At 40.0% G+C, this 26767-nt stretch overlaps 1 protein-coding gene across 1 annotated transcript in view; it reads right to left on the reverse strand.

Moving 5' to 3' along the window:
- The window catches only part of ism1 (isthmin 1), a 95215-nt gene that overhangs the window by 37175 nt on the left and 31273 nt on the right, over positions 1 to 26767 (reverse strand). The window contains exon 2 of the mRNA XM_059986207.1: positions 2132 to 2383. Within this exon, the coding sequence (XP_059842190.1) occupies positions 2132 to 2383 (252 nt within the window). The remainder of the gene's footprint in view (positions 1 to 2131; positions 2384 to 26767) is intronic.

The raw sequence follows: 26767 nt of genomic DNA on the forward strand, positions 1-26767 counted from the left end.
TTACCTCACTGCACTGATTTAAATGATGTAATGTAATCTATATGGATGGCATGCAAATCAGATCAATGTTTTTCACTGTACTTTGATACTGGTGAAAAATAATAACAATTTATTTACCAGGTTAACCTGGAACAATTCTGTGTGAAAGCAATATCAGTTTTGAAATTTTCAATTGAACACCATCCTACCTTGAAAATCTTTTTTTTTGTATGTGTGTGTGTGGGGGGGGGGGGGGAGAGAGAGGGAGATAATATCACTTTTAAGCATCTAGTGATCATATCCTTGATTATAGGAAACAAATCTGAACTGTAATATACAAAAAAAGCTCTCCCCCTCGCCATTCCCCCTCATCCTGAGCCAATAAGCTGGTCCTGGACTTATTTTCACTTGGCATAATTTACTTATTTTTATTTAATTATTTATGGTTTTATATTGCTATATTTCCACACTATCCTTGGTTGGTATGACTGTAACAAAACCCAATTTCCCTCGGGATCAATAAAGTATGTCTGTCTGTCATTTGATTGCTCATCTGGGCCAGGATAAGTAAAGAGACTTGTGTTTTCAAACCATCTTTCACAACTCCAGGACATCCCAATGTTCTTTGCAGTCTTCCATGTTCAAAGTTCAGCAGGTAATTTGCACACATAAGAGTGATAATGTGATAATGAACAGATAATCTGTTGCAAATTTTTTGATTGAAGGAGAAAAGTTATCCCTGCTTTTGCTTGAAAATGCTCCATGGAGTCTTTGTATTGAGCTGGTGGAGTAGATTGAACCTTGGTTTCTTGTCTCAGCTAAAGGACATCAAGGCAGCATACCTTCACCACTGCATTGCGTTCTTAGCCCATACTTTTGTGCTCAGAGCTCTGCAGTGGAACATATTGTACACATATTGTCTGTGAATGTGCTGGCATCTCAGCCACACATAAAAATGTGGCACAACATCAATACTTAGGACAATGTATTAGGATTGTTTTGTGTCTTAAGCTTAAGTGTGCTCCCTTTTAGTTTTGGAGGAGTGCGGTGGGTGTAAAATTCAAAGAGCAGCGATTTGCATCAATCATGGACCAGCAAATGTCGCTAGACTTGAAAAGGCCACCTAGTGAATGAGTTTAATCAAGTGTAACCATGCATTCTATTGGATCCCTTACAGCAACAACTTCATTTTACACTTGGCTGAACACCAAGCACTGTGGAACAACTGCTTATCATTTAAATCCTATTAATTCTTTAAATAAGTTAAATATAATGTAAACTTAAATCACTGGATGCCTCTAAGCAACCAAAGACAGCATTTTTAATGAAGAAACGTAAAATTAGCCTACTGGCCGTCACATCTGCAGTATGGCACTTCTCCAGCCAATCATCAAACACTTCAGAGCTTATTTTTACATTTAAGTATAAGTTTTGTTAACATTCTCCACACTGCTATTTTAGCTCACTGTTTTGCATGTTTGTTGACTGGTTTATTTTAAACAGGTTGACCGCTTGTTAAATTAGCCTGTTTTAAGAATTTTAGCTTTAGCATATTTAGCAGCACACTAAAAATAGCAACAATTATCATCCCCTGAGAAACAGTACAAGTACAAAAATGACTTCAAGGTGGTAGTGTTGTTTAAATCTGCGCTTTGTGCTACATTGAAAAGGGTGACTGGCGATAGAAACATAGTCCAGTAGTTTGGAATTTAGCGAGGCAAACTGAAAAAAATATAGTGCAGTAGTATTAAACACAAAAGATTCTGAATAGTTTGAGATCTAGAGCAATACACTCAAAATGCTGGAAGAACTCAACAGGGCAGGCAGCGTCTATGGGGAGGAATTGACATTTTGGGCTTAAACTATTCATCAAGACCCTTCATTGTGTGTGTTACAATAATATTGAAGTGAACAATGACTCTTTAGTCCCTCCCAGTGAAAAATGAAACTGATCATTTTTGAAGATAATGAGTTCTACTTTCCTCAAGCAATTACTTCACAGCACAGGCAGTACTCCATTTTGTATGAATTTGGCGAGAGCCACATTTGGGTGAAATGCAGAAGTTGAATGCCAGCATTTATTTTGCTTAACATTGGTTTAACCTGTTGCATCCACATGGTATCAAAGAATTCAATGTATATGATACTATACCTGTATGTTGGGATTCTGTCCATTAATATCTGCTTTGGACAAGTCAGGGAAGTTCTCCAGATCTAAGAGGAATGTTCGCGGACCATCTCTCTGAAGGGGTGTGTGTTCTTCCTCCTGCAGCGTCTGGGCCTTTGCAAAAGGTCTGCCATCATTCTGGTAATGAGAAGAATCGCCCCTTCCATCAGATTCCCTCACCGATACAACAGTCCGAGCAGAATTGGAAAAAGAAGCCTTTCCATTGTTGACATTGGTCTGCAAATCAAATAATATCAGGGCAATTGAGGCAAATTAATAGAGGCATGTGTAACTTTGATCTATTGCATTGTTGTAAAAATATCCACTGTCTAGCAAATGATATGGACTCAATAGTAGATGATAAATAGTTGGAAAAAAACTTGTAGAAAGGTTGATCAAGAGAGGGGGAATGGGACTAACTAAACCATGTTTCAAAGAATCTAGCAAAGACTCAAGAGGTCAGAAGGGCTGCTTCGGTGCTGCTCTCGTTTATGATTCTATTTACTGATAATCTAAAGAATTTGGCAGTGATGAAGCTAAGGAGATTTTTCTTTTGTGAACTGTATCACTGAGCATCATATTACAATGATGCATTTGATGCCGCAGTGGGGAGCCAAGGAAGGAAGATGGCCAGACAACCTGTGCCTTTCACCATTCAAGTGAGACAATGAGACACAGGGTTACTGGTGGGTGCTAGTTGAGGAATGCCATCAGTGGACAATGAGAGGTTGTTGAATAACCAACTTCCTATTCATCAATGTGAGGTTCAGTCTCCATTGTAAGAAAATAAATGTCAATATATAACAATGTTGAAGGTTTCAAGAGGTTGGCGCTCCACAAATATGTTATTAAAGGATGTCTGGCATTATTACAAGGAAATACCTGATCAACAGCATGAGAAAGCCTGTAGATGCCGGAAATCCAAAGCAACACACACACAAAATGCAGGAGGAACTCAGCAGGTCAGGCAGCATCTATGGGAATAAAAAGGTAGTCTGCCCGACACCCTTCTTCAAGGATGAGAAGGAAGGGTGCAGACAGCAGAATAAAATGGAGGGGGGAAGGGAATGAGGCTAGGTGATGGGTGAAGACAGATTGGAGGGAAAGGTCAAGGGCTGGAGAAGAAGGTATCTGATAGGACAGGAGAATGAACCATAGGAGAGAGGGAAGGAAGAGGGGACGCAGAGGGAAGTAATGGGAAGTTGAGAAGAGGTAAAAGGTCAGAGTAGGGAATAGAGGAAGGTGGGTGGAAATTTGTTTACCGGAAGGAGAAATCAATATTCATGCCATCAGGTTGGAGGCTACCCAGACGGAATATAAGGTGTTGCTCCTCGACCCTAACTATGGCCTCATCTTGGCACAAGAAGAGGCCATGGACCTGATCAAAGCTTTTTTCTTAAATCAGGGAAATCAGCAAAACTCACGATTCAATTACTGCCTTAAGCTCACTGCCAGAAAGTTGTGATTTGTTATGATGTATATGATATATAATTTTTGCCAGGACTCAAGGACCAGAGCTGAAGTGAAAGGCTGGCCAGGCTTGATCTTTAGAAGAAGAAATAGTTCAAGTTAATTGTCATCTGACTGCACATATATACAACCAAACAAAACAAAGTTCCTCTGAATCACGGTACACCAACAATACATATATCACCCATACCATGTAAATCAAAATATTACCACAAATAATTTAATAAAACATAATTCAAAATGCATGTGAAGTGTGCAGCACAGGTAAACAGTAAACAGGTAAGTAGCTTGTTGTCCTAGTGACAAGACCTTGGTGGAGGCAGGGTAGTCATTCATCTCACAGCCTTGGAACGTGGGGGAATGAGGGACAGCTCTTTAGGAATGCTCAAAGTTATGAGAGGCAAAGCTAATGTGGATGGTAACCATCCTTTCACCAGGGCAGGGTAAAATCCAAAATTAGGGGGTGTAGACTTAGGGGAATGACTTAAAAAGGGCATGGGGAAACTTTTTCATGCAAAGGGAGGGGGGGTGAGCATATGGAATGAGCTGTTTCAAGAAGTATTTGAGGCACGTGCAATGGTATCGTTTAAGAAGCAGTTGGATTGGTACTTGGAGGGAAGGGGCTTAAAAGTGAGATGTGTTGAACACAGGAAATCGGGACTAGCTGGGTATGCACCACGGTTGGCATGGAGCTGGTATACCAAAAGGCCTTTATCTACGCTGTAGTGCTCTGTGACTCTTAGTCCACTCAGCATCAAACAGCTGTTAGTGAAAGACAATGATATGATTCCTGAAGGAACTGGATGGATTGGTATGCAGTAGATGCAAGGAAACAAGTTATTCCCACCGTTGCCTGTGAGGAGTTTGTACATTCTTCCTGTGACCCTCATGGGTTTCCTCCGGGTGCTCTGGCTTCCTCCCACAGAGCAAAGACGTACCATTTGGCATGTCAATTGGTCATTGTAAATTGTCCCACGATTAGGGTAAGATTAAATTTGGGGACTGCTGGACGGTATGGTTTGAAGGGTCAGAAGGGCCTGTTCAGTGTTGTATCTTAATAAATAAATAAATACTGTCTATTACTAGATTAAAAATTGTATTGAATTTGTTAGTCAAATAGTCATGAACCAACTGATAAATCAAATTGAGTGTTAACCTGAGAGCATAATAAATAGAAGCAGAACTAGACCACCCAGCCCGTTAGGCCTGCTCCATCATTCACTCCATGGCTGATACTGCATCTCATCCAGTTTATGATCTTGTTCCTATGGCCTTTGAATCCACTGCTGCCCAAAAAATATCAGTCTGTGTCTTGAACATAATCACTAAGAGTCCATGGACTTTCATGGTGCAGATTTCTAAAGGTTCACTTGTCTTGGAGTAAAAAAGTTTATTTTCATCAGAATAACTGACTGATTGCCTGATTCTAGCTTTTCTGGCCTGAGGAAACTACTTCTCAGCATCCACTCTGTTAATCCTTCTCAAAATCTTGTATGGTTCAATGACATCACCTCTCATTCTTCAAAATTCCACGGAGCTTAGGACAATCATACCAATCTTGCCTCACCCTCAGTCCAGCAGACATCAAATAAATCTGTCCTGCACTAACTCCAAGGCCAGAAAATCCTTTAGATACAAAAACTGAAAATGATCCACTAAGACATCACCAAAGCCCTGTATACCTAGAACAAGGTTTAATTTCTTTGCATATTCCTACATCTGGCAAAAAGACAGCTGTACCATCTGCCTTCATAGTTACTTACCTATATGTCACCTTTCTCATGAGCCAGTACACCTGAATCCCTCTGTACACCAATGCTGACTTGCTTCTCACTGGCTGAGGAATACAAGTTAGAAATCTGGCACTGAATACAGTTTGTTTCAGTGCCGTAGGATTGAAAATGTAATTTCAAATTCTGACCCTATACATTGCTGAGGGCCCTAATTTAAGTCCCATTCCCCATCACTCCACCCATTTCCCCAATGACTCTCAATCTTGTGCCCATAATCCTTTCTGAAGACAACCCACCACCATCCCCACTCCTATTCCCAAAACTCCCAGCCTTCCCTGGTAATTCAACCTACTGAACCTCTTCTCCAAACTCTGGATCCCACATGTATAGTATATAGAAACATACAGAGTACAATGTCAGAGGATACACTGCAGAGTAATGATCAATGTATGTTTAGTACATTCTGAGGGGATTCGTGTGTTCCAGAAGATAAGTGAAACACTGTGGGAGATGGGTACTATAGGTCATAAGGCAGAATTTCTTCTCTATATTATGAAAGCATAAACTCCTGCTTGGACAAGTTTCCGTTAAGTATTTAACAAAATCAGTTTAGTTCTCTGGTTTTACAGTCAGATTTAAATTTTTACCAACTTATAAGAAATTAAATTCAGATGGGTTAAAGAATGTGTGAATCACGGGATCCCATTGATTACCCAACCTCGTACGTCACATCAGCTGTTGCCACATATTAACTTGATGATTAAATGTGAGCTCAGGTTACTTCATCCAACATGATCATTCTCAGTAGATTACCGACAATCACGCAATTTCCAGAAATTGTCATCTTATGAACAGGGGCCATTTCTTTATTCCCTTCTCCCTTGCCCTAGAGCACAAATGCGATTGTAAGCATAGCAGCTTTACGGGTTGAGTTACTGGAGCTGTCAACCAGTAAAACTCCAAAGAAATGAGTTCACATCTCATCTCCACCGCTGAGGAATTAATCAATCAGCACTTGAAAACTTATTTAAGGGTAATAATGACCAAGAGACTATTAGATTGTTGTTAAAGCTCATTGAATTTACTGCTAACAAAAGAAAACCTACAGATGCTGGAAATCTGAGGAATGCTGGAGGAACTCAGCAGGCCAGGCAGCATCTATGGAAAAAAGGTTGTGTTTACTGTCGCTCTGTTGGGAACAAAGACTGCTATTCTGAACTATTCTGTGTGAGTGCCGGTTCAGGCTCTCAGCAGTGGCACAACCGGTGAAACTGCTGAACTTCATGTCAATGGGTGCTTGATAGGTTGGCATGGGATCTGTGGGACAAAAGGCCTGTTCTTCTGCTGAATGATTCTATGACCATGTGGTGAATCTTAACCATTTTCTCCAAGGGTCTCCAACAAACCTCTCAGTTGTATCGGAACCAATGTGAAAAACTACAGGTGATAATTCAAAATGGCTGCTCACCACCATCTTCTCAAGGGCAATGTTTTCCCTATATCTTGTAAATGAATAATCAAAGAAAATTAGTCTTCGTTTGTTTACTTCAACTGACATCAGCTTCCTGAACAGAGAGCTCAGATTCCAGGCAAACTTCTCAGTTGCATACTGGGTAACGTCAATATAAACTGAACCAGTGGAGCCTTTGAAGATGCTCAACTTAATTATCTGTCAGGCCATTTGTCTCGGCTTCCAGCTCTCAGAAGTTATGCAACCCTGATATGAAATACTTGTGGTGCAATGTTGCTTATGGTTTCTGCATATAATCTACAGCAGGCAAGTTCTCTGATGTATAACTAGACAGTAAAACTGTCAAGAAATTTTTTTTAAACATCAAATGCTGTCTACCAATTGATGACATGGATAATATTTTCTGTACTAGTTGACTGAAGTTTACAGAAAGTCTATTTTATAGAAGTTAATTTTTTAAAATGCCAGAAGAATGAAACATGATTTTTTCTTTAATTTTGGAGTTAAAAGTTTAGATGTTCTGCATTCTCTTAGCCTAACACCAGTCTTTTCACACCTTAAACATGCTCCTATGGGAGACAGTTTTCATGTGTTACTAAACATAAATTGAATTTCCAAGAGATATGGGTCAGAGGTTCAAGATTTTGTTATTGTTCTGCATGTTCTGGGTTTGTAATATTGATTACAACAGTTCCCTGTACCCATTAGGAGTGTTGCCACTGTTAGCAATCTGTGATAAATCGGCAATCTCGAATGTACCCTCTTAAATAATACGCAAGACGTGTTTATCAGTCCATGGATAATCTCAAAATGGCAAATTACTTCAAAATTTTGCAGAACAACTAGCTTTATCTTCCTCTTTTGAAGATGAAGAAGGGACCTTGGTATCTTCAGACACACAAACAAGCACACATTCATGTTATCCAGCATACTAACAAGAGAAGTGTGCACCTTCCAACTTCAGAACATACAGTACCATTTCCAAAATCTATTGCCTAAAAAAGCAACACTACATCAATGTGAATGCTTAATACATTAAGGTGTACTTCCTGCTATCATGGCTGTGCTATTAACTTCTTGAAATCAAGAGATGAACCCCTCTATTAAAAGATCAGACAGCAATTTGATTAAACCTGAGGTCTAATTTCTAATGCGTATCCCAGAAGAATGGACACTTGGACTTCTTTTTTCCCCTGCCTTATATTTACCCTGTCCGGGTCTTTATCACTTTCACAATATAATCAACTGCTTTGAATTAGGAAGAGAAACAAGGATTTCTCAGTTTTATCTTATTGAGCATCTTTGGCTACAGACCTCCTGCCATGAATTTTCTCACCCTCCCGTCAGTCTAGGTTTTCAACTGGCCTGCTGCCAGTCACATTATTCTAATCAGGCTCTGCTGTCACGGCTAGTGACAACCAGGCTCCTGTTTGTTCATCCTTCCTGCTCCCTGTTAATGTGGGGAACTCAGTCTGAAACCTAGACCGGATTCATAGTCAAAGGACTATACTGTATATAGTCACTTCCCGCAATCTCAAACAGCTACATAATGGTTGTAGTTTAATTGGATAAAACTTAAACTGTCTTCCCTGAAAGATAACTGACAGGGCAGTTTTACTGAACTATGTTCCTAAACAGTGGAACTCAATATCAATGCAGACTTAGTTGACATTTTAAAATGGCAGCTCAAAATCTATTTATTTAGCTTTATTTTTAACTAACATCTTTCGTCTTTTATTTTTATGTTTGCACTTTATACCATTGTAAAGCACTTGGAACTACAGCAATTAAAGTGTTCTATAAATAAATTATTACTATTAGGACTAACTGACATTCACATTGAGAGGAACAATTGGGGATGGGTAGAAAAAACACACCATTGCACTAGGCAGTGCTCATTTAAGGTTGTAAGAAGCACTTATTTGGATCATGATAAAGTGAGCTTTACTCTTAATGTGTGTGTATTCATTGACAAATACAGTACTTGTGTTTATTAATATGCCCTTGCATACACAGGCTTGTGCATATGAGCTACATCAGGTCTGGGGATCTTTGAATGTCCATTTCTAAGGGCAAAATTATTAATAGCAACATACATACAGTGCCTATAAAAAGTATTCACCCCACAGAAGTTTTAATTTTTTTTTAACAGCATTGAATCAAAGTGGATTTAATTTGGCTTTTTTGACACTGATCAAAGTGAAAACAAATCTCTACAAAGGGATCTAAATTAATTATAAATTCAAAATGTGAAATAATTGATTGTAGAAGTGCTCATTGCCCATTAATATGACACACCAAATCATCACTGGTGGAGCCAATTGGTTTTAGAAGTTACATAATGAGTTAAACAGAGGTCTGTTTTTGGAGACCAGTGTGCAGTCAAGGTGTTTCAATTGATTGTAGTAAACATACACCTGTATCTGGAAGGTCCAACTGCTGGTGAGTCAGTATCCTGGCAAAAACGACACCATGAAGACAAAAGAACATTCCAAGCAACTCCACAAAAAGGTTATTGAAAAGCACAAGTCAGAAGATGGATACAAGAAAATTCCCAAGACACCGAATATCCCTTGGAGTACAGTTAAGTCAATCATCAAGAAATGGAAAGAATATGGCAGAGCTGTAAATCTGCCTAGCACTGCAAATCATCAAAAACACAGTATCCCTATTGTGAAGCATGGTGGTGGCTGCATCGTGCTGTGGGGATGCTTCACTGCAGTAGGCCCGGGAAGGCTTGTGAAGGTAGAGGGTAAAATGAATGCAGCAAAATACAGGGAATTCCTGGAGGAAAATCTGATGGAGTCTGCACGAGAACTTCAACTCGGGAGAGGATTTGTTTTCCAGCAAGACAGTTACCACAAGCATAAAGCCAAAGCTACATAGGAATGGTTTAAGAACAACAAAGTTAATGTCTTGGAGTAGTCAAGTCAGAGTCCAGACTTCAATCCAATTGAGAATTTGTGGCTGGACTTGAAAAGAGCTGTTCACTTGCTATCCCTATGCATTCTGATAGAGCTTGAGCAGGTTTGTAAAGAAGAATGGGGAAAAATTGCAGTGTCCAGATGTGCAAAGCTGATAGAGACCTATCCACACAGACTCAAGGCTGTAATTGCTGCCAAAGATGCATCTACTAAATACTGACTTGAAGGTGGTGAATACTTATGCAATCAATTATTTTGTGTTTTTTTATCTGTAATTAATTTAGTTCACATTGTTGAAATCTGTTTTCACTTTGACACAAAAGAGTCTTTTTCTGTTGACCAGTGTCAAAAAAAGAGCCAAATTAAATCCACCGTGATGCAATGTTGTAAAACAATAAAACATGAAAACTTCCAAGAGGGGTGAATACATTTTATAGGCACTGCATTTTGCAATGAGTGAAAATCTGAAGCACGCAGTAGGCCAACAAAACCTCCTGAGGGGGAAATAGGGATATTTTGGATGTGGTCCTTTTTCAGGACAGCTAAGTGCTTATTACCAAGTCTGGTCTACATTCCTTGTTGTATTAACTTGATTCTCTACCTGCTCAGAGTCAAACTATACACCTTCACTCTTGGGTTAGCCTGTCAACCAACTGCTGTTTCAGGAGGCAGGAGAACTTTTGGCACCCTTCACGACTCTGGTCCCAATGCTGCTCAGTGAACAGCTGTTGGGACATCCATCTGCTGAAGACAATTAATGATGTGCTACATTCCTTACCCCCTCCCCACACATGCATACTTCACTCATGGCTGGCTGAGAATTTCTAAACACATTACTACAGCTGACAATCTTCCTATTCAAGTGAACCACAATTCCCCTTATAAAAATTATGTAATAGATGGGGCTTTTTCTCCCCCTTACAGTTCACAGTGAATTGCAGAGCAATTACAGAGCAGTACAATCAATTGGAGCCTCTGCATCTGGAGTAGAGTAACGGTAGGTGCGACGCTATTCGGGGCATCAGATTTTGGAGTTCAATCCTGGTGTCCTCTGTAAGGAGTTTGTACGTTCAACCCATGAAATGCGCAGGTTTTCCTCAGGTGCTCTGGTTTCCTCCCACAGTTCAAAGACGTACTGGTTAGCAGGTTAATTGGTCATTGCAAATTATCCTGTGATTAGGTGAGGGTTAAATTGTAGAGGGGGCTGGGTGGTGCAGCTCGAAGGACTGGAAGGGCCTAATCTGCGCTGTACCTCGAAATAAAAACAAACAAATAAATAAATAAATAAATCTTACAGTAGTAGCTACTATTTGCTGTTTCAAAATGCCCTCTTCTCCCTCCTACCATCAGAGGACAGGAAGAGGAGCCTTAGACCTATAATCTAGGATTGAGAAGCTCTTAACCTCTGCCATCAGATTTCTGAACAGCCCATGAACCCAACCTTGTTAGTTTTTTGCACTCTATTTTGTAATTTTTAGTAATTTTATGTCTGATTGGCAGTCACAAACAATACATTTCATAGCTTCTCAGACAGTGATAATAAATCTGATTCTGATTTGGAAAGGTCTGCTTCTGCTCAAGTGTAAAGTTAGAAGGAAACCTGTTAGTAAAGGGTCATTGGTTTTAATGGCAGTTTTGTAAATGGGATTATTCTTTAACTTTATGCGCTGAGGAAAATATGTTTCACATCTCCAGTTGAAATTTTACAATATCCTCTACTGGAGGTTCATTTTGACCTTGAGAGAAAGAATTATGGAAACACACGGTACTGATCACAACAGCAGAGAATCCACTGGTCGGGAACAAGTGTGCTATCTGTATTCGTCTTGAACAAAATATCAAAGAGTAGGGAGATATCAAAGTCCAGACAGGATACAGCGTAAAAAACACAGACCTCTCTCGTCACCAGGCTATTTCTCTTCTTCAGAGGTTAGGCACTTAACATGTGGAATGTACAATTCCGAGAGCAGGCTATACATTTTCCAACTCTAGCATAGTATTACCACTGTCATCCTCTGGCTGTGAGAGAGGATGTGAATGGGTGGCAATTATGAAACAGGGAAGGGTTACAGAAAATAGATCCTGGGAGGGTGTATGTGAGGTGCCCATTTTCTCTGCCCACATACCTTTTGACCCAAAGGAGCATGGTCACAATAACCAAATGCAGCTCTGATGTTTGGAACTAAAATTCTTTAATTTTGTTTGTACCATAGTTATCCATCAATTAGTAGATTTTATATTCTGATATATTACAGCTATAGATTGTGTCATTAAGCCATATTTTAATACATTTCTGAGAACTTGATGTCTTCATGTGGACTTTTCCATTCTCAAGACAACAATAGAGGCTAACCCACACACATACTTCCACAAAGATGTTGGTGAAGGAAGTTGGATTCTCTTCGAAACAAGAAAACTTTTCCTTGTGATTTTAGGGCCAAGGATCTGTCTGCATATTTGGGAACACGGTTTTAGAATCCCCTGTTATTTTAGACCTTTCTCTGAACTATAGCTCAAGCAACGTCTTTCAACCAAGAGAACTCCCTCTGGCATTATGAAAACTATGTTTTCACTGAAATGTTCCAGCCACGTTTAAAGCAAAATCTGGAAAACAGGAGGGATTAAATTAGTCTGAATATTCTTGCCGGTCCTTTAAAAGCAATCCAAAAGAAAAACACAATTCCAAATGACTCGATCTGTGTTTGAAGATCTGAAGCAAAATTGAAAGGCACACAGTTTCAGTATTTGCCATGGTAGAGCTGCTTTCAGAGCTCTTAGCAAGCTATGCTGCTGAAGTACATAGCAGAGGCTTGGATCTTTGAACTCTTGCATTCACTCATTAGACGCTACAACCTCAACTGGTCACAAAAAACTCATTCCAGAGTATTTGATCAGTATGAACTTCTCAAGTCTAAGCCATTAGATTCCTTTTGGAAGAAATGCTGAATCTAACCCTGTTCCTGAATGCTGCTTCTTGCTGGTGACACCAAAGTGAGATGGCAAGAAAATACATTGATTCAGGAGAATCCTGTTTACTCAGAAAGTGGTTTGATTTTGGAGCTACTACTACAACATGCAGGTTGGGGAAAATAACATCAACACATTTAAGGGGAAATCAATGCAGGCACATACAAGAAGACTGAAAAGATATGCTGTTGGGGTTAAGCATTGTGTGAGCGATGGCCCATGATTCAACATAGGTCTGTTGGAGAAACTGACAGGATTATGAGGTATAGATACTATATAATATTCCTGGTAGAGTGATTAGAAGATGTGCAGACCAGCCAGCAGATGTTCTCACTGACATCTTCAATAACTCCCCGAGCAGCACCACCGTTCCAACGTGCTTCAAGGCCACCACCATTGTCCCTGTGCCGAAGAAGTCTTCAGTGAGCAGCCTCAATGACTACAGTCCCGTTGCACTCACACCCATCATCATGAAGTATTTCAAGAGGCTCGTCATGAGGCACATCAAGACCCTGCTGCCCCCCTCACTCGACCCCCTGCAGTTTGCATACCATCCCAACCGCTCAACAGACGACACAGTTGCCATCACCCTCCACCTGGCTCTAACCCACTTGGACAAAAAAGACACATACGTTCGAATGCTGTTCATAGACTTCAGTCCAGCATTCAACACAATTGTCTCTCAGAAACTCATTGGACGACTGAGAATACTGGGCCTGAACACCTCCCTCTGCAACTGGATACTAGACTTTCTGACTGGGAGACCTCAATCAGTCCGGATCGGAGGCAGCATCTCCAACACCATCACGCTGGGCACGGGGGCCCCCCAGGACTGCGTGCTCAGTCCACTGCTGTTCACTCTGCTGACCCATGACTGTGCTGCAACACACAGCTTGAACCACATCATCAAGTTCGCCGATGACATGACCGTGGTGGGTCTCATCAGCAAGAATGATGAGTCAGCATACAGAGGAGGTGCAGCGGATAATGGACTGGTGCAGACACAGCAACCTGTCTCTGAATGTGAACAAAACAAAAGAGATGGTTGTTGACTTCAGGAAGGCACGGAACAACCATTCCCCACTGAACATTGACGACTCCTCAGTAGAGATCGTTAAGAACACCAAATTTTTTGATATTCACCTGGCGGAGAATCTCACCTGGTCCCTCAACACCAACTTCATTGCAAAGAAAGCCCAGCAGCGTCTCTAATTTCTGCAAAAGCTGAGGAAAGTCCATCTCCCAACCCCCCCATCCTCATCACATTCTACAGAGGTTGTATTGAGAGCATCCTGAGCAGCTACATCACTGCCTGGTTCAGAAATTGCACCGTCTCAGATCGCAAGACCCTGCAGCGGATAGTGAGGTCAGCTGAGAAGATCATCGGGGTCTCTCTTCCCGCCATCACGGACATTTACACTACACAATGCATCCATAAAGCAAACAGCATTATGAAGGACCCCACGCACCCCTCATACAAACTCTTCTCCCTCTTGCCATCTGGGAAAAGGCACCAAAGCATTCGGGCTCTCATGACCAGACCATGTAACAGTTTTTTCTCCCAAGCTATCAGACTCCTCAATACCCAGAGACTGGACTGACACCAACTTATTGCCCTCTACTGTGCCTATTGTCTTGTCTATTATTTATTGTAATGCCTGCACTGTTTTGTGCACTTTATACAGTCCTGGGTAGGTCTGTAGTCTAGTGTAGTTTTTTCTGTGTTGTCTTTCACGTAGTTCAGTGTAGTTTTTGTACTGTGTCATGTAGCACCATGGTCCTGAAAAACGTCTCGTTTTTACTGTGTACTGTACACAGTTATGGTTGAAATGGCAATAAAAAGTGACCTGACTTGACAATAATATTTAACATGGGACTGTTCATCTGAGCTGTTCATCTGAAATGTTCAGTATATCTTATTTTCATATTCATCTGGTTGTTCTGCATCTCAACCTACTTTTGTTAACTTCTAGTAATTCATATTTAATGCAGGATCTAAATAAGACTGGCAAATGATCTGGTGAGGAAGTAAGTAGGTTTTACTCTGAATTGATGAGTTGTTAGTGCTCCATCTGAAAGAGTTTTGAAAGTGGATTCCTTAAGGAAGTTCAAAAAAATAGTGAACCGGTATCCGAGGATGAGGAATACCCAATAACTGGGCAGGATAGGGATATTATTCTTCCAAAAATTCCAGCAGCTGCACAGTTGACAAAGTAACCCTTTTTTTGCTGTATGTATCTATAATCTTCCTGGTATTTAATTAACTTCTTTATTCAGTGCTACTGACGTTAGAAAAATAAAGATATTTTGCAAATACGTCATATTATACAATATATTTAAGGGCAATTAAATAATAATAGCAGTCATATATCCTTATTGCTCTCTTCTGCAGATGGATTAGCTGGCTAAGTATTTCTGCTGCAATTTTCCTCCTATTCTACCCTCACCCTCTTTATTACTCAGGTCTATTGTTGACGCATTAAAATAAGGAGGACAAAATCCAGTATGGAAGTTAACGTGATAGGTAGACTTCCACAGGGAAGAGCAGCCCTTTCTTCAGCATTTTTTCCCCTTCATTCTTGGCAGCATTGTAAACCCTAGGAGGCTGCACTCCCTCAGTTAACTCCTCAGAACATGCGGAGCAGCAGCTGCGGAATTTCACCGGCAGTTCAGCAATTCTCATTAAAAGCCTTACTTGGCCCTCCATCGGCACAATCATCATTCTGTTTAGTGCATGAGAAAGGCTGGGTTGTTCCACTCCCACTAGTAAATACATACTAGATGTCTGTAACTGTAAAGCAATATGTTATTAGTGGTGGGACAGGAGCTATTGGTGATGGTAGGGGGTGGGGGTGAAGGGAATAACCTGGCAGCCAAGTAGGTTAACACTCTGTGACTTCCTCTCTCAGTCTGTATAGAAGATGCCACCATTCAGCACAAATTACGATAAAACCAGCTATCTCATTCCAGTAGAAAAGTTCAAAGTAAGCATTATTCACATTTAAAATTCACTTTGTTATAAGTAAAATAAATAAAAAGATTAGAAGAATAATATCAAAACGTTGCATTCCCCAGTCTGGGATCCACTAAGTTCACTATGACAAATTGACATCTCTCATCCTGAGATACGCAAGATAGATTAGTTATTGTACTGAATAATACAGCACACTCTTGCATGCACTAGAGGAAAGGAGAATTTCAACAATGATCGTAGCTCTATTTATTACATGACTGGAAGTCCCTTCATTTAACTGCCCCACAGGCACATCTGAGTGGCACTTTGCGGTGTAAAGAATACTGCTAAGGAGGGACTGCGGTCACAGCTTTAAACAATGTAATTTGTAGAAGAGACACTAACTCTAAATCCTTTTAAGACAATGGCCAGCTGTTCAGATTAACAGGAAAAAGTATACATGGTGATAACATGGAGTAAGATTTTCACATACATGCTTGGCCCAAATGAGACTGATGATAACAAAGTACCAGCAGATGCTACATTTGTTGTACTGACTTCTATTTCTTTTATTTTTTATTCTATTTCCATTCTCTCCTTTCTTTAACAAGTGTAGATTCACAAGCCTGTGATCTGCTGTTTCTTAATCTAACGTGGTTCATTATAGGTTATTCAGATGGAGCTTGGGGATGTGGCAGAAAATACACAGATTCATGATGAATTATAGAGAAAAGACAGAAGAAGAATCTATCTTTACAGTCTCTATTAGCAACCATTACGTGGCATCTAATAGCTGGAAATATCTCCTAGGTGATTGCATTTGCCCAGAGGAGGACAAATGTCACACCCTCAGTGATGGACAGGTCAGATCCTGTCAGTGTTGTCCAATGAGTCATAAGGAATCCATTATAAAAACACCTCATACAGTTACAAATTGGATAGACATCTCCAATCACCTGGACTACATGTTCATGGACAGCAGATGTACTCCACTTCTGAAATTTACCTCCAGGATACATTTCAATAATGAAGAGAAGTGGCACTCAGGCCTCTCCACACACATTTAGCGTAAGCAAATAGCAAAATCATTCAATATAAAATGAGCCCCTTATTCGCACAATCCTGTCAACATACCCCACTGCCATCTACAGCTTGAAATTTCTCTTTGTGTTTGGTAGCAAGGGTCACATTTTCATCTCCCGCAAACCAAAGACAAATTTTTCTAATTCCTACTATATTTATTGATGATTATCCTATATTTATGTTTCACTTGAAGTGGAAGCAATTTCTTAATGTGTTGTACATCAAATCTTATAATTAGAGTGGAGGATTCCCTCTTGTCTTCACTACCATGAGGGAGGACGTACAGGAATCTGAAGCCACACAGTGACACTCAGTGTTTTAGGAACAGTTTCTTCCCCTCCACATCAGATTTCTGAACGGTCCATAAACCCATGAACAATACCTCAATATTCTGTTCTCTTTTTGCATGACATACTCATTTTTATATATATTTCTTATTGTAAGTTATACTCATTTTTAAGCATTGCACTGTACTGCTGACACAAAAGAACACGTTTCAAAACATATATCAGTGATAATAAATTGGATTCTGATTGTGTTATCTTGCATATTGGGTCTCATGTTATTCTCATATTTCCTCATTGCCTTACGGGGATTTATGATCAGGAGAGATGCCATTCAGTCCATCAAATCTGTGTTGGCCTTACCCACTTACCCACTTATTTCCCTATATGCTCTTCTTTGTCCTGTGTAAATCCCCCCAATTCTCCAATCTTTTTGCCTAATCAAAGGGTAATTTACAGTCACCAACTGGCCAATCAATACATCTTTGGATTATAAAAGGAAATAAGCGCACCCAGGAGAAATTTATACCATCACAGGGAGAACATGCAAACCCCACAGAGGCAACAGCAGAGGTTAAGATTAAATCATGGTCACTGGAACTGCAGGCAGTGGTGTAACCAGTTGTACTACAGTATCAGGCAGCTCAGTAACTAATCAACACGTACAAACAAGCTGGATCAACTCAGCAGGTCGGGCAGCATCCGTTGAAATGAGCAGTCAATGTTTCGGGCCGAGACCCTCCATCAGGACTGAAGGAGGAGGGGGCAGGGGCCCTGTAAAGAAGGTTGGGGGGGAGGGTGGAAGGTGCCAGGTGAAAAACCAATCAGAGGAAAGATCAAGGGGGGGGTGGAGGGGAAGCAGGGAGGGGATAGGCAGGAGAGGTGAAAAAGGAATCTAAGGGGAAAGCACTATAGGTAGTAGAAGAAGGCAGAATCATGAGAGAGGTGATAGGCAGCCAGAAGCGGAGGCAGAGTGAAAGTGGGATGGTGGAAGGGAGAGGGAGGGAATTACCAGAAGTTGGAGAATTCGATGTTCATACCAAGGGGCTGGAGACTATCCAGACGGTGTATGTAGCTCAGTAACTAATCTGCTTGGCACCTTTTCTCGCCCAGCCAAACATATCAGATTTTGGCACAATTTCTTAATTATCAGAATAAAGAACACCTTGGCAAATAAAATATTGAAAATCTTTGTTACATCTTTCAGCAGTAGGATATGGGTTCATACATTGAAGTCCTTTAATCCAAAGTGTATTTATATCATGAGGAGAATGTGTTTTTCACGGAGAGGAGGATGGGGAAACCCCATATACCCACTCTAGTGGCTACTCTGTGGTATTGACATGCACCCTAACTACTCTGAAAGAAAAAGTTAACAATCTCATATAAACATTACAAGAATTTTACATTAATGGGGTGGTGGATTGGTGCTGATGGGGTTGGTGGAGAGGAGAACAGAAAAAAAAATCATTTACTTGGGAATACGACAAAATAATGCAGTTTCATTGTGTCTTTATAATCTCTAGTTGTGAGTTCACATCCCATCAATATAGTTTGGGATGTGAATTATATTACTTAAATATACATGGAATAAAATAGATTGAATTCAGTGATTATCAACTTGTCAGATTGTCTAATTCTATTCATGTCTCACCCACCTTATGCTTAAATTGTTGTGTATAAGCTTGAATGTAGCTCATTCAATCTTCATAAATATCAATCAAACTCACTTACCCTTGATTGCTTACACTGAGCACAATCCAGTTAAGCAGTGCCTAGATTTTATAATTCTTACTTGTGTTTCAATTCCTCCATGATCTTGCCTTTCCTTATCTCTGTAATTTTCTCAGGTCCTGTTAGCATTGGAGTTATGCACAAACTTCCAATTCTATCGTCCTGATCTTCCCCAAATTTAATCCATTATTAGTGGCATTTGTACTTCTATCTGTTAAATCTCTAAACTGTAGAATTCCCTCTCCACCTGCCTCTTTTCTTCTTATAAGCCACTGCTTCAAGATTGACTCTGGTTGTCTGTACTAATATCTTCTTATGTGGCTTCTAGTCAAACACCACGTGGAAATACCCTAATGAGTTCATTAATAGAGTGGAAATGCTGCCCCTCCATTACCAGCCTGGCCTTTCTAAGACTTCAGACTCAGACTGACCATCAAAATCTTGCAACTCTGAACCAAACAACACTATCGTAAGGAACACAAATAATTTCAATGGGAATACTTCCACCGTTCACTGAATTAGCTCCCTAGCAACTTCTCAGCTTCTCTGTTATACTTGGACAATAAATACTGGCTGTGCCAGGTTCACTTTTATCCCATGAATGAATTAAGAAAGTTTTTGTTTATCGAAGTTTTGTTTCATCATTGTATTGTTTCTACACACTAAAATCACTATGGCAGAGAATATGGCAGTGTATTTCACAAAGGTGATATTTTCAATTATTGGCCAAATTAAATGATTTCATTGCAATTAAAAAAATGATAAGGGATATAACAACATCCCCACAACATGTCATTTAAATACTCACAACAAAGATTACTGTCAAGCACCATTGCAAAGTGCAGGATTTTTTTGGATAAAAAGACATAAAATACAACCAAAATGTTCACTTAGTCTTCCAGGTTTATTAATGGAGCACATTTCTATTTCAGAATTGGTAAACTGCATGTTTATTTTGGCATTCTGCTAACAATAGGTGCTCAAAAAGTGGAAGTTTGATCATCTGGCTATGCACCTTCTTTGTGTGCCCTCCATCAAGATAGTAAAGAAAATGTTTTTGCTGGATCTTGGAATATAGAAGTAAAGCTTTCTAATGGCACCTATTTATTATCCACTCACATCTTATTTTCACTTTCATCCTGAATTATTATCTTCTAGTCTCAGTGTTAGGCATTTCCCCTTTAACTTGTGAAACCATCATTTTTTAAATGAATTACAATGTCTTTTGAAGGGCAAATTCTGACTTTGATCAACATGTGAAAATGCCAGAAACTGTTGCAGACAGAATGAATGATTGGGAGTCAAGGGCATTTTTCATAATAATTACACCATTTGTATTGTCACTCGGTCCAATTCATCTGCGTCAGTTCTCACGTTCCACACATGCCTCCTCTCATCTTGCCTACCATATTTCTTTACCACCCCCAACTCTAATTTCTCATTTTCCTCTTAGGCAGTCCAGTAGGACCAGGGATGACTTCTACTAATCCAATTTTTTTTTGGTTTCAAGGTAGATAATGGGGTTAATGTGGAAACCACAGACTTCCACAAATGTAAGCGATGCATGGCAGCATGGGTAGGTAGGTAGTCTGTGAGGTGGTCCATTCATTCTCTCCTCAGGTGAGGCTTCTTTCTGTTCCTCATGTATGGATTTGAGGTTATCCATATCAAACCAAATGGTCCTTCTACGTTCCAAGCATTCATGGGCAGGAAATACAGGAAATCAGTGGGAACTTTTCATTTCTTCCATACCCTTCAATGCCTTTCTGCCTGGTAATCTCCTTCTATCACAGAGCTCAGGATAGAGAGTCTGATTCAGGAGTCTGGAATTGGGCAAGCAGGTGATGTGGTCCACCCATTATAGCTATCTTGATGTAATTAGGAATTCAAAACTGTGAAATGTGGTCAGGAGAGGAGACAAACATTGATTGCTCACTGTGTAAAAGCAACTCTGAAGGGTTCTATTACTACAGCTCAGGGTTCCAAATTCTAATGATTCCCAAGATAAAGGCAAATTTCTTTTTTTTCTTTTGGATTTATTAGTTATTTTCTTATGGCTTGTGGACAACCACACTCACATGATTGGAATGACACTTTCTATATCCACTGCAGACCACTTATTTCTCTGCATTCTTTTTTTTCTGAAGAAAGATTCCCATCCTATTCATCCTTTCCTGATTGCAATAAACTTTACGTTATTTATTGCCAACACGAATAAATAAATTGTGCTTCAGCTCCTGTCCTGAATGCATCTAGTTGAATGCTATGACTGTAACTCACTGAAACATTGTTAGCGAGAGATCTGGATTAAACACCACACTACCCATTTTATTAAGGATTGGATTACCATCGAAGGTGGGAGTTAAGAAGGATCATGGATCCATGCATTTCCCAGCCCTCCAGTTTAAATGGAATCATATTGTGTTTAAAGACAGCAGATGGATAGAGAAAGAAAACCACACATTTTTACCTCCAAAGTGCCAGCTGGGCTTCATTCTTAGTCTGCTTATCGTTTTGGTAAATTAGCTGAACACTTTGAGAGGGAAGACCAACATGTATGTTGATCTGTGCACATTCCTCTTTAATGAAAACCACAATTCTCTCAAAATTCCAAAGTGCTTGTCAGGAAAGTTGCAAAAAGCACTGAAGCAGCTGTGTAACTATTAAAGTAGTTTGGATGACAGCCCAAGTCCCTGTGTTTCTTTGGACCTGATACTGTGTTACTGTGCTATCCATTGTTTGTCCATCTCTATCGAATATCCTAAGCTTCATTTGTTTTGCTTGTGGTGTTAAAATGTTAATTAGCTCTCATTGAACACAGATCACTTGAACTAGAGGTGTAGGAATTTGAAAGAAAAGAATCAAAATGAAGTTAAAAACTCCCTGAGGACACTGCCTTTTAAAAATACCCGCTAAGTCATATATTACCCAGTGTGACTTATCTTAAATACATTCCAGTCATGGTTTAGAAGACCTATGTAACACACAACTGTTTGAAGATTTAAAGTTATACTTTGTCACTATAGTGTTTCCAGATCTCTAGTGACCTTTATATTTTTCATTTGAATCCATCAGGCTTAGATTGAGGTTGTCATTGGAAGAGATTTTTCTGAAGTATATTTCGACAGTATCAAGCACATCACGCGGGAGGCTTTGTTTAACTTGCATTTATCTTATTTATTTCTGGACATCTTTCTTTTACACAACTTTCACAGTCTATACTTATGATGGGAATACAGCACTTGGAGCTACATGAGGAAATCTGCAGATGCTGGAAATTCAAACAACAACACACACAAAATGCTGGTGGAACACAGCAGGCCAGGCAGCATCTACAGGAGAAGCACTGTCGATGTTTCGGGCTGAGACCCTTCGTCGGGACTTGGAGCTGATGGCTGTCCTTTTTCCTATTATTCCCAGTATGTAACAGTGGCAAAGGGTATGTTAGAATGTTTACATCAGGTTACTTAAGCAGCAATTTGACATTTTGAAAAACATGGAACTCCTATTGGTCCTTCTGTCTTCACGACATATCAGAGATAGCTCACTTGATTTGACTGAAGACAAAGTTAATTCTATTACATACAATTCCATATTCACTGAACAATGTATTGATATTAATTGTTTGGATAGGATTTGCTCTGTCAAACAAGAAAATTGTTTTATGCCAAATCCTTCCAACACTTCTGCCAATTTGTAAAGGATAGTCATTAACTTCACTCCCCAGATATAATTTTCAAAAATCTGATCAGAATTCAAACCGAATTTTATTACCCTGGAGGTGAGTTATGTTCAAGATCACACCTCTGAGAGAGAGAGAATTACACACACTCACTGGGAATGAAAAGAAACAATACTTCAGTGGGAGGAGTAACATGAGGGTGGAACATTTCCTCTGAGATTCCATTATATGTCAGTTTGAGAGCTACACAGAGAGTACCACTTCTATGGCGGTTAATTACATACAAAATAACCGTCTTTGGGAGTGAATTTGGGATTCAGCTATGAACAAAGCATCCCTGGAAGTGAGCCTTCTACAAAGGAAGACTTCATTGGGAGTGTGTTACAAGAAAACACAGATTAACACTTTGGGAGTGTGTCATACAAAACTACAGTATCTAGGAGTGAGTTATATGGAGAGTATCTCATTCTTGAAGAGAGTTACATATTGAACAACAGATCTCCACCAGCAAATCATTATAGAGAGTAACAGATGGCTGGGAGTGAATCCAGTCAAGGCTGGTGGAATGAATGTCTCCTCTCTTTGCTTACTGGAAAGGTTAAGTTTAAACAGTATCAGCTGGTGCCAATTGTTATGGCTGAAACACAAAACTACAAACAATTTGGCACAAATTAGTTATTTTACTCAGGATGAAATTTGGAATTATTCACACTGATTTGAGCTCAGAGTAAGGCATATTTTGGGTAGGTGCACAAGGAGCTTCGATTTCACAACCTTTTGCTCTTTTTGCATGGGCTTGATGGCACCATGTGTATCAAGAATGAGAGGTTTCCCACTGTCCTTACTGGCACAGCTCCCTTTGACTGAACAAAAGTACAACTGAAACAATAAATGCTCTTTGTTCCCATGAACTGTCCAACAAATCAGAAACTTGGGACACAAATACGATGCCAAAACTGTGATTGAGTGAGACTGCCAGCCACCTGTTGAAGAGATCACTGGCTCTGTGGGTAGCAATCGCATCTGAGTCAGAACTGTGGTGGTTCAAGTCTTAAGAATTGAGCACACAAAAAAATCAAGGCAAACACAACACAATTGTTGCAGCTCTGACATTGTGTTGCACACTGAAGGGGGTTGGCTGGGCAGCTTTTGGATGAAGTCTTAGGTTGAGAACCGAACTTTCTCTGAGGTAGTTCCAAAAGAGCTTCAAGGGGGGAAAAAGGCAACAATCTTACATAAACAGTAAACCTGATCATTCTTAATATTTTCATTTGCTCTTATGGAGCAACAGGCTTGTATATTTCCTATGGTGAAATATGGAATTGTGGCTAAGACTGCACTTGGAGTACTCTGTTCAGTTTTGGTCACCCTACTATAGGAAAGATGTTATTAAACTGGAGAGAGTGCAGAAGAGATTTGCAAGGATGTTTCCTGGTCTCGAGGGTCTGAGTTAGAGGGAGAGGTCGGACATGCTTGGACATTCTTTTCCTTGGGGTGTAGGAGACCGAGCGGTGATCTTACAGAGCTGTGGAAAATCATCAGGTGCTTAGATAGGGTAAATCAAGTAGAGGGAATTCATGTGAGAGGGCTAAGAGTTAATAGGAACCTGAGGGGTATCTTCTTTTTTTGACACAAATTGTGGTACATGCAATGAGGAAGTGGTTGAGACACATGCAATAACAGCTTTTAAAATGCAGTTGGACTGACACATGGGTTGAAAGTTTACAAGGATATGGGCTAAATGTGGGCAAATAGACTAGTTTGGTTAGGCACCTTGGCTGGCAAGGACCAGTTGGACTGAAGGGCCTGTTTCTAGACTGTAGTTCTCTGCCACACTCTGTGTCTTTATTATATAAAGATGTATTTTTAAAAACTCTATATCTTTAGTGATTAAGGCAGGCATCCTGTACCAATCCTTCAAAGTCAGAGTCATTGTGATGCCACTTTCAATGAATTATGGACCTGTATTCCTAGATCCTTTCTTTTACTACACTCCTCAGTGCCTGACCACTCACTGTGTGAGACCTACCCTGGTTAGTCCTACCGAAGTATAAAACCTCGCACTTGTCTGCATTAAATACCATCTGTCACTTCTCAGCCCATCTTCCCAGCTAATGCAGATCCCTCTGCAAGACAGGATAGCCTTCCCTGCTGTCCGCTACACACCCAATCTTAGTGTCATCCGCACATTTACTGATCCAGTATCCACGTTATCATCCAGATCATTGACGTACATAGATGTCAAACAGTAAAGGACCCAGCACTGATCCCTGCACCACACTAGTAGTCCAGTCAAAGTGGCAACCTTCCACTAACACTCCCTGGCTTCTCTTATAAAACCAATATCTAATCTAATTTACTACCTCATCTTGAATGTACAGTACCTGAACCTTTTTGACCAACCTCCCATGCGGGACCTTGTCAAATGCCTTGCTAAAGTCCATGTAGATAACATCCACTGCCTTGCCTTCATCCACTTTCCTGGTAACTTCCTCGAGAATCTCTTAAAATATTGGTTAGACATGAACCTACCATGCACCAAGCCACGCTGACTATCTTTAATCAGTCCTGTCTATCCAAATAGTGACACATCCAGTCTCTTAGAATATCTTCCAATAACTTTCCCTCAACTGATGTTAGACTCACCGGCCTATAATTTTCTGTTTTATGCTTAGATCCTTTTTTAAACAGCAGAAAAACATTAGCTATCCTTCAATCCTCTGGTACCGCTCCTGTTGCTAAGGATGATTTAAGTATCTCTGCTAGAGCCCCAGCAAATTCTGCGTTTGCCTCCCGTTGGGTTGATGGAACACTTTGTCAGGCCCTGGGGATTTATCCACCCTGATTTGCCTCAGGGTAGCAAGCAGCTCAGCCTCTGTAATCTGTACAGGTTTCATGAAGTTGAAGCCGCTTCGCCTCAATTCTTTAGACTCCTGAGTAAATACAGATGAATTCATTTAAAACCTACCCAATCTGTTTTGGCTCCACACATGGATGACCATTCTGATCTTCCAGAGGACCAATTTTGTCCCTTGCAATCCTTTTGCTCTTAGCATATCTATAGAAACCCTAAGGATTGTCCTTCACATTGTCTGCTAGAGCAACATCGTGCCTCCATTTAGACATCCTGATTTCTTTCTTATGTGTTCTTCTGCATTTCTTATAATCCATAAGCACCTAATTTGTTCCTACCTGTGTATATCTGCTATACACTTCCTTTATTTTCTGTTAACCAGAGCCTCAATAGCTCTTGAAAAGCAAGGTCCCTTGCACTTGTTATCTTTACCTTTTTTTTCCTGAAAGGCACATACAAGCTTTGTATTCTTAATTAGTGTGTACTGTTCAATTAGTTTCAGTCCTTAGAGTTATGGAAAGGCCCAGTAAAGAACCCAGATATTCTTATGTAACAGGTACAGGTATGGCTGCAAGCGGGTTAAACAGTGTATAATGGATGGAATTCCCCTGACAGTTTAAGCAGGACCCTACTCCCACAGATGCATCCCAAATGTGATTGTAAAAAATACGGGGGATGGATGAATGTCTTATCAATTTCTTGCACAGGAATTTGGATCATCCTATTCAAAATGGCTGTCATTAGAATTTTACATACATACAGAATAAGACTGTTAAGTGTGATATTCAAGGTACAAAGTTGCTTATCGTCATTCTTCAGTACACAAGTCTAAAGGAGATTTAAATGATTTTTACTCTGGATCCAAAGCACCATAAAAACCCAATAAGCATAAAAAATGAAAAAAAAATATAAAAACAATCCTATAAGATACAATGTACTTTGTACAAGTAACTTATATGTGTGTGTGTAGACTAATCATATGTAACGTGAGGTGATAAGTATGAGTGGTGGAGGTGTTGATCAGCCTGATATTTTGGGAAAGTAACTATTTTTGAGTCTAGTGGTGTTGGAGTGGATGCTGCATAGCTTCTTCCCACATGGGAGTGGGACAAACAGTCCATAAGCAGGGAGTGTGGGATCCATCAAGACATGCAAGCATGGCTAGGGGATCATTTAACAGAAAACTGAATTGGAGTAAGTGGGTGATTTACAAAATTCAAGTTTACTGTTACCGAAAGTGTGGCGAAGATGTGTGGAAGCAGAACTGAAAGAAGTAGGCATGAACTGGGTAACGGCGAGCAGCAGAGTGAAAGGCCGGCAGAAATGGAAGACCCTTGTGGAGTCCCCATGTGCCACCTAGACACTAAGGGTTCAACCGAAGATGACAGTACAACACATGTAAAGGATAATGAAATAATTGTTACTCCAGATCTGATACAGCACAAAAAAGCATAATAATAATAACA

The sequence above is a fragment of the Hypanus sabinus genome, chromosome 12 (genome assembly GCF_030144855.1).
Source record: "Hypanus sabinus isolate sHypSab1 chromosome 12, sHypSab1.hap1, whole genome shotgun sequence".
NCBI lineage: Eukaryota > Metazoa > Chordata > Chondrichthyes > Myliobatiformes > Dasyatidae > Hypanus > Hypanus sabinus.